This window comes from Convolutriloba macropyga, chromosome 5, assembly GCF_964194025.1.
Source record: "Convolutriloba macropyga chromosome 5, txConMacr16.3, whole genome shotgun sequence".
Classification (NCBI taxonomy): domain Eukaryota; kingdom Metazoa; phylum Xenacoelomorpha; order Acoela; family Convolutidae; genus Convolutriloba; species Convolutriloba macropyga.
In genome coordinates this window covers 34,433,234-34,442,361 of record NC_134472.1, presented here as the reverse complement: position 1 = coordinate 34,442,361, position 9,128 = coordinate 34,433,234, and the positions used below count along the sequence as shown (strand labels likewise).

The 9,128-nt window shown below is 38.9% G+C and overlaps 1 protein-coding gene across 1 annotated transcript; it reads left to right on the top strand.

Annotated features, from left to right (window-relative positions):
- Nucleotides 1–6,440: 6,440 nt before the first annotated feature.
- On the top strand, nucleotides 6,441–9,128 carry LOC142340354 (uncharacterized). The gene is made up of 2 exons (XM_075390928.1): nucleotides 6,441–6,663; nucleotides 8,890–9,128. Exons 1-2 carry the CDS (start codon nucleotides 6,441–6,443, stop codon nucleotides 9,126–9,128), a joined length of 462 nt encoding a protein of 153 aa, XP_075247043.1.

Here is a 9,128-nt window from a genome sequence, read left to right as displayed (position 1 = left end):
ACGTCTCACTAAAGGCTTTCCTGCTCTGAGCAGTGATGACAGCTTGCAATACTTTGAATAGAAGACGCAACACTCCAGTTGAGGTCCTACTGGACCACACAGTGAGACCTCAATCAAAAGCAAGGTTCGACTTCTGCGAGCTCTTTGCTCTCAAAACAAAAAAGGGGCGATTTTTTTCCTCTCAAGAAGTGCTTGAATAAATCTTTAATTCAACCCAAAAATTAATCTCCTGATTTCGTTTTGTTGATGATGCATCAATTCAAGAAGGCCACATCCAATATTAAAAAACTTGAAACTCTTCCCGCCAAAAAAATGGGAACTTGACTTCGTCCAAATAACACGTGTAAAACAGTAACTCTCCGATAAAAGAGACTGAACTTAACATTATCTTACTGAATTTACCATACTAGAAACGTGTTCTCTACACATAGAGTACATAGTTTTTTGGTGATTTTTCTGTGCGAATTTTTTTGCAATCCTTCTGATAAACATATTTTTCTTGCTCACAAGCATCCTCTTTTTTCCGCCCACTTTATTGAATATAATTTGAGTTTTGTTATGACAATTTGGTGGTGGAATTCTAATTTACACAGTTAATGGAATTCAAAGAGATTTACTTGTTGGCGGAGTTCTGTCTTGTTGGTGTTCTCTGACAATGGGTATTCTATGACAATGGGTATTCTATGACAATATGGAAAATATAGGTTTCAGTAGTCACCTAGAGAAGGCCATGACAATTGTTTTTGGTTTCAGACGTTACCGCATATGATCGCCCTAGGTCTCAGACGTTACCTAAGAAGTTCCGTTCCCTCTTAAAAAACATTGATTCAAAAACTGGTATTTTTCTCGCCATAACTTGAGCAAAGAAGCAACTGTTAGTATTCTGAAAGTTCTGGCAATATTTCATACTTTTGGACAAAAAAATACTGATTCTTTTGCAACTTTTCGATAAAAAAGAGTTGATAACAGTTAAAACTCAGGCGCATCAAAAAAATTGTGTGTCGTTTTATCTTGTTAGAAAAGGACACGCTTGCTAACAAAAAAGCTGCAAAAAGGTTTTGATAGAAAAGTTTTACCTTTTCAGAATCAGATATTAAAGTTTGTTGGAATCTTTTTCAACTTTTCGCGTTTTCTTTCTTGATGAATGGCTGCACTTTTATTGGAAAGAAAAGCTCTTTGCTAGTTTAAAACAGCAGCAATAAATTCAATAAGCAAAACAAAAAAGTTTTTGCTGCTTTTGCTAAGTAATTGAAAAGTGAAAGCTACATGAGCCAGAATATTTAAAAACAATTGATCAAAAAGCAAGCTGATAAGCAAAATCATTTTTTACGCTTCCTGCAATTTTCCAACTCAGATAGCAAAATCTTGATCAATACTTATGTCAACATAGCTTCTACACAGCTCAGATTTTTATTTATTTTGTCTTCTGTCTCAGCAGTTACAGCTGAGGTCCCTTTTTCCCTGGTTACAGACGTTACCAATTAGATGAAGGAAGTTTTTTTCCCAAAGGTCACAGTAGTCACCAACTGTCACAGCAGAAAAACTGGTTTCAGACGTCACCTTAAAAGATGATGAAGATTGATGATTAAAGACAGTTTCATATGTTACCTTCACATAAAAGATTCTTCAGTTTGGTGTTCAAAACAGCAAAAAATAAAAGAAACAGTTCAACAAAAACATCTCAATACAAAAAAGTTTCCTTGCAGTGTTCAGTAGCTCGTGTTGCCTGAACGCATCGCCTTTTTCCTAATTACGAATTAACTGAAGTTTTTTTTCTATTCCTTGCTCAGACACACTTGGTTAGGGTATCATTCACTTGAGGGAAAATGAAACATCTGGAGTTTAATTGTGAGTAACTAACAAAAGCAGAAGTCCTCGGTCTATTGTAACAATTATTTAGTCATCCTAAGTTTATTGGTCAAAAATTCATAAACAAAACTAGCAATTATTTGAGTCTGTTGAAAAAAGCGGTCTAGTTTTCCGTTTTCCGTTTTTCTCAAACAAAAAATCATAAAGCTAGATTTAGCTTCAATAATATAGTGTAACAACTGATTTTGGAGGGATTTCCTTTGGGTAAAATTATCAAACAAAACACATTATTAGATCTAACCGTTGAATTGGTGTTGCGCATCTCAAACCCCTTCCTTAAAACAAGTTGCGCCGCGACGAAATTTTCAAGCCGTTTTTACCTATCTCCAATTAAGAAAGAACTCGAAAAAGGGAAAGAGATGAAAACAGCAAGATGACAAAAAAAAACACTCAGAGCTGCCAGATCGCACTGAACATTTTTAAGATGTCAGAATTGAATTTCAAGAATTAACTGGATCTTCTGCAAACCGCAATTTCACAGAGCAAAAGTTTTAGAACGCTGACTCTTCTAATAAACAACATCAAAAAAAAAGGAGGAACTGAGAAAATCCGCTGAAAAAGTTTTCCTCGTAAACACTCACCCAAGCACAGTTTCATCAATAACAGAAAGACAGTTAAACCATCTCTCGAAGTTGCAGATCTTCGAACATGAAGTCAGTGGCCTGGATGACGACGGACAACTCAGCTAGTCGTCCACACGATTACGTGATGACATTAGCGTCAGTTCGAAGTGCAACTCACGCCTTCGTGAATCCAACAGATCATCGCCAACACGAACCGAGAAGTCAACACAGGCATTTCAGGACAACAATAATGAAGTTAAAGCTCTACTCCAACCTCCACCAATACCTCCCAGGACAAAACCTTCCCTCTTTTTGCCAACAAACAGCAATACACAACCACTGTAATCAAAATTTCTGAGAACTAGTCAAACCTTCTCAGCAAAAAAGTCCAAAGCGAACCAACAACTGGATACATCCACAAATCCGTTTGCCTTTGACACAATTCAAACTAACGAACTGAATCCCAACGCATCAGGAGACATCACATTACTTCCAACAAAGCAACCAATAGACGTTTCGTTTGAGGTTGATGTAACCTCCAACAAAAAGTTTGTTGATTTTCAAAAAATTCGAGCGTCAACAACCACAATCACAGCTTTTGACACTAAACAACATAACACCAACATTCCAAATACTAAACAAAAAGCTGAACATATTTCAGGATATAGTAAAAATAATGTTAAGCCTAACATAACTCAACAACAGAAAACACCCGCTGAGGATACGTACCCGCAAACGTGTCAATTTGGCAATAAAATTAGTATTCAGAACAAACCTTACAATCAATTTCCTGTACCTAACAATATTGATAACATGTCAAATTTTACAACTATCTCCCCTAGTGCCATTCAACAGGTAACAGGGCCATATGAACAACCCCAGGAACCCTTTTTATTAATTCAAGCTCAACAAACTGATCAAGTACTTTTGAAAAACCGTGGAACACAGATCGGTTTAGAAAGTTCTACTGCACAAAACCAATCGAAATTTCAAATTCTTTCCACTACAAGAGATAATATAAGTGGCAAACAAACAGTGCCAGCAGTTGTCAGACCAAAAACGAAAATTCATGAACCGCGACATTGACTCAGGAGAACTTGACATCAATGTACAAAGTTTCAAAGAGCAAGTGAGTCATATTCAAACTCAGAATGTACAGCAAACCGCCATGAGTACAGAAAAAATTCACAATTATCAGTTTCCTTTTTGTACTATGGCAGAAACTACGATTCCTTCAAAAGTAAGGGTTAGTTATCCCACAGTACTGGTGTCCAATTCTCAAATGAATACTCAAATAAACCCTGGTACTTCGCAAATCACAATGACGTCAAACGAAAAGGGGAATAATATATATGATGCAAATGGAGAGCTGTTAAACCAGCCTTTTAACATCGTGAACTCAGTCGCAACGAGGAATATTGCGCACAATACAGAAGATCAGATAGCTGGAAGTTCACAGTCTTGGCCGAACTTACACCAGCAACAGCTCCACGGCAACCATTTTGTTCGCAATGAGATTGAGAATAACATCGAACCAAGCCATTTTGTACAACCGTACAGGACAAAACAATGAATGACTGTAATTCTGCATCAGTGAACCAGTTGCTATGTCTACCAAATTCAGACAAAAGTATACAGATCCTATACAATTGAACCACAGACCCCCTGCCACAACAATTTATAACAACAGCAATAACTACCAAAATGTAATTTCCCAATCGCCTGGTCCAACAGTTGCAATGTTTAATGATAACAGCAACCCAAACTTTCGCATTTTGCTCAATTACCGCAATGTCTGCCACCACCAGTTCCAGAAAACCTGGGCAAAAACTACATTGCCAACAACATTGTAAGTAACAAGCAAGCCATCAAACTACCACCACTCTCACCGCCGCACTTCAATGGCAACGCTCTGCGATACCATGAATGGATTAACAATTTCTTTTCTATGGTTCATAATAATACTGGTGTAACTGACACACATCGGATCACGTATCTCCAAAACTCAGTGTCTGGAAAAGCAAAGCAAATCATTGAGTCGTACTACTGTTACCCAGCGTATTATGAAACAGCTCTTAAATGAACTGATGAACCATTTTGGAGAACCAAGTGTTGTAGTGAGGACCTTTATAAATCAATTCGAGTCATGGCACGCCACTGATTCAAATAAAAAAAAACATTTGTCGCATTCTCAAATTTTCTAAAGCGCTTAGTTCAAACATTTGAATACCTTGGCTTCCAGGCAGACCTTCAGAGTTCCACATTGCTCAAAAAAGCGAAAGAAAAAGTGCCTTACAATATTTTGTTGAAATGGACGGAACATAGGCTCACAACAACAGCTAAACCAGCTTCACTTCGTTCCTTTCAACAATTCTTAGAACTTCATGCTCAAATTTACGATATCATCAATCGCGAGCAAACCTTTACGTCATTTAGACAACAAAAAAACAACGTAGACTACGTCAAAGACTTTAGTGTTCCGATGGCTCACTATAAACCGTCATCACAAACAAATAACCCAAACTTATTTGGCAAAGACAATTCTAACGCTGTTTGCAGCCTGCAATTAAACCACAAATAACCACTTCTAATAGGGAGTGGTCATCCTCGGTAACTATCTCAAACAACGCGAAAAATAACGGAAAACTGCAAAACAACCGACATTGCCCCCATTGCAATAATAACCATTTTTTGGCAACTTGTCCCGACTACCAAAAGCAATCACCACAAGATCGATATAAAATCGTTATCAAAAACAAATTGTGCACGAATTGTTTGAGCAAAAATCACCTCAGACAAAATTGCTCTTCACAAAAGAACTGCCAGTCCTGCAACGGCCGACATCATTCTACTCTACACGACCCTTCAAAATAAGTGAAACGACCGCCAGCAGCATTCTCCACAGGATCTGCTCCATTTAATCCTACACAGCATCCATCAAATGAAGTGCCACCGAGCCAAAACAAACAACAACACTGTCGCTATGGACAATCTTTTGGTAAAACGAAGGAGCCAAATACTCAGAGGAGTAACCTCGATTCTCCTTCAAATAATCAAAGCTTCTGCGTTAATAAAAAGCCGTCTCCTCCGAGAGACTGGCTTGAACAACTACAGTTGATGCCGGTGTCTTTTGTCAATGGCAACAAAGCCTTTGATACGTATGCACTCATAGATCATGGCAGCCAGTTCACATTCTTGCTTGACACCATAACAAACTTCTTAGCACTTCCTTGCGAAGCGCAAACATCTACTACACTCCAATACGTGAATACCCCGAACGAAATGCCACTCTCAAAGATAACAGCGCCAGTCATTATCACTCCATATAAATCATTGAGACAAAACTTTGAGATATCTCGTGCATACAGCACGCCAGCAATGAACGTCACACCAGCCAACATATTTGAGTTGAATCAATTATGTGACACATTTAATAATCTCCGCCACATACATTTCCCTCAGGTTGCTGGTGGCAAAATTGGAGCCCTGCTAGGTGTAAACACTTTTGCTTACACTCATCCAATCGAAGTAATAACCGGAAACATCAATCAACCATTTGGTGTGAAAACAAAACTGGGATGGACATTAGCTGGGGAGTATGAAACTTCTCTCCACCCTTCAGAATCAACAATTAACCATCATTCAACAACAACTAAACCATTCATTTATCATGTTTGAAGACAGCAGACGGAAGAACCACATTTAAGCGAATTAGTTGAGCAGTTCCGGAAAATTGAAAGTGAAGGAACCCAAGAAAACAGTTCTGTTCTTTCAGATGAAGACAACGATGCCTTAACAGTTTTTCAGAAAACTATCCGACATAACTCTGAGCGATATGAAATTGGTTTTCCTTGGAAAACGCCTTGCCTTTAGGAAAACAATTTTTACTGTGCTCTTAATCAGCTGAAGTGCTTGGAGAAAAGACTAGGTAATAATCCAACGCTGAAAGAAGAATACGGTCAAACGCTTTCAACAGACTTAATCAAAAATTACATAAAACCAGTCGAAATGACAGAACTTGAACCTGAAAAAATATGGTACCTGCCTCATCATACTGTTCAAAATCCGAACAAACCAGGAAAAATTCGACGGGTGGCAAATGCCGCTTCAAAGTATCGAGGACAGTCATTGAACAGCAACCTCCTAACAGGACCAGATCTCTTGAACAGCTTACTTGGCATACTGCTACGTTTTCGTGAAAATCCAGTTGCAATACTTGCAGATATTGAAAGTATGTTCATGCAAATTGTTGTCAAACAAGAAGATCAATCTGCATTTAGGTTTCTCTGGTCGAAAAACAATCTGATAATGCAATATCAGTTCACTCGCTTGATTTTCGGGGCAACTTGTTCGCCTTCAATGGCCATCTTTGTCCTAAATCAATGCGCTAAAAACAATGCAGAAAATTTTCCCAAAGCTTTTGCAGCAAAAACGAAATAATTTTACATGGACGACTACGTTCATTCGCTGCCCAATATAACTGAAGCGAAAGACACTGTAATGCAAATCAAAGAATGCCTCCAACGAGGAGGTTTCAAATTGACCAATTCTTATCTAATTGTCCCGATGTGCTGGAACAAATTCCATGTGAAGACTTAGACGAGTCAAAAAATTTCACTCGCGTATTAGGACAAAAATGGAATTTCGTTGATGATAAGTTTTTCATAAAACCATTGGAAGAGTTTCCAAAGAATGCAGCAATGTATAACCAAAGAAAACTGTTGAGTCTTGTTGCGTCGATTTTTGACCCAATCGGTATTGCGTCACCAGTGACTATACGCTTCAAGATTGTAATGCAACAAATTTGGCAACTGGGTTTAAAATGGGACACACCGCTACCTGAGAAATTACATAAACCATTGCAAAAAGTACTAAACAGCTATTTCGGATCACCCCCATTGAACACTGGCGAGCACTCAGTTTTCTTGCAAGTTCACAGGAAATTGAACATCAATTGCACGTCGTTGTTGATGCGTCTACTTGTGCTATGGCAGCAATCATTTATCTACGAAGTTATGACGATAACACCAAACAAACAGAAACCAGCTTCATAAACAGTAAATGCAAAGTAACTCATTTAAAATCGCTGAGCGTTCCAAAACTTGAGCTTGAGGCCGCAACAATCGGGATACGACTACTGAAAACAGTTCAAAAAGAGACAACACTGAAGATACACGATACACATTTTTGGACAGACAGTTGAGTTGTTCTTGATTGGATTGTTTCTAAGAAGAAACAGAAACTGTTTGTTGCCAACAGAATCCGAGAAATAAACGAATCTTCAAAATCCAATCAATGGCATTGTATACCAACAAATCAAATTCCTGCAGACCATGGAACACGTGGCCTAGAACCAGAAGAATTATGTTCTAAATGGTTACAGGCTCCTGATTTCCTAAAGAAACATTACTCCGACTGGAACTCCGAACACAAAATAGTTTCTGTTCACACAACGAGTACATCAAAACCGAATGAACCAGTCATTGACCCAACCCGTTCTCGATCTTGGACAAAACTGCTGTTAACACTCTCAACTATTTACAACCTGCTCTTCAGAATTAAAAAAGAACGAAATAACAAAGAGCAGTACACTGCAGATGACATCAACCAAGCACACAGTCACTTAATTCGAATTTCACAGGAAAAAGTTTTCCATTCAGCTAATCACTCGCTAAGAAGAGGACGTAAACTAGACTCTAAATGCAAGATTCGATCCCTAAATCCGTACTTAGACAAAAACGGAATACTTAGATCACAAGGCCGACTACAATTTGCTCCTGAAGAGTTACAATTAGCTAAATTACCAATAATTCTTCATGCCAAAGACTCAATAACACGCCTGTATCTTGAACTTGCGCATCGAATTTGTATACACCAAGGTACCGAGGCCGTCAAAGCTTTTGTTCAACAGAGATACGTCGTTATCGGCCTCAGGAAAACATTGTTAAGCATCCGATTTTGATGTTTTTTGCGCCGCCGTTTTGATGCTCAAAATATCCAGCCGTTAATGGCGCCACTACCAGTGTGCAGGTTTCCTGATACTCTCTCGCAATTCCCATTTGCTAATACAGGAATTGATTTCTTCGGACCTTTCTATATCGCAGACACCAAAGACCAACTCACCAAGTACTACGGCCTCATTTTCACATGCATGGTCACACGTGCCGCACATCTTGAGTCATGCCCTGATTTAAACACGGACACTTTTCTCAACGCACTCCGACGTTTTGCATCACGAAGATGTCAACCAAAACTTATTCTGAATGACAACGGCAAAACATTTGTCGGGGCAAACGAAGAGTTGAAGCGATGCGTCCGTAGTCTCGACAATCAACGCATTGCCTCTGAACTTAAAAGAACACAGTTTAGAAATTTAACCCACCATACGGACCACATTTTGGTGGTGCGTGAGAACGGTTGATCCAAAATGCTAAACGGATCATTTTGATCATTCTAGGGAGCACGAGGCTTACATCAGATGTCTTCCACACCATCATGGTTGAGACCGAAAGCATGCTGAACTCTCGACCACCTACACATGTGGCTGACGTACCAGACAATGAAGAACCCATCACCCCAAATCATTTTCTGGTGCAGAGACTTTACAATTCACTGCCACCAGGAGACTTTTCGTCAACCATGCCAGCATCCTTCAAGTCGTGGAAGAACGTGCAGCAGCTTATGAACCACGTCTAG

Coding starts and splice junctions, on each gene's coding strand:
- LOC142340354 (XM_075390928.1), top strand. CDS start 6,441: ATGACAGAACTTGAACCTGAAAAAATATGGTACCTGCCTCATCATACT. Junction 6,664..8,889: donor AATACTTGCAGATATTGAAA/GTATGTTCATGC, acceptor TGATCATTCTAG/GGAGCACGAGGCTTACATCA.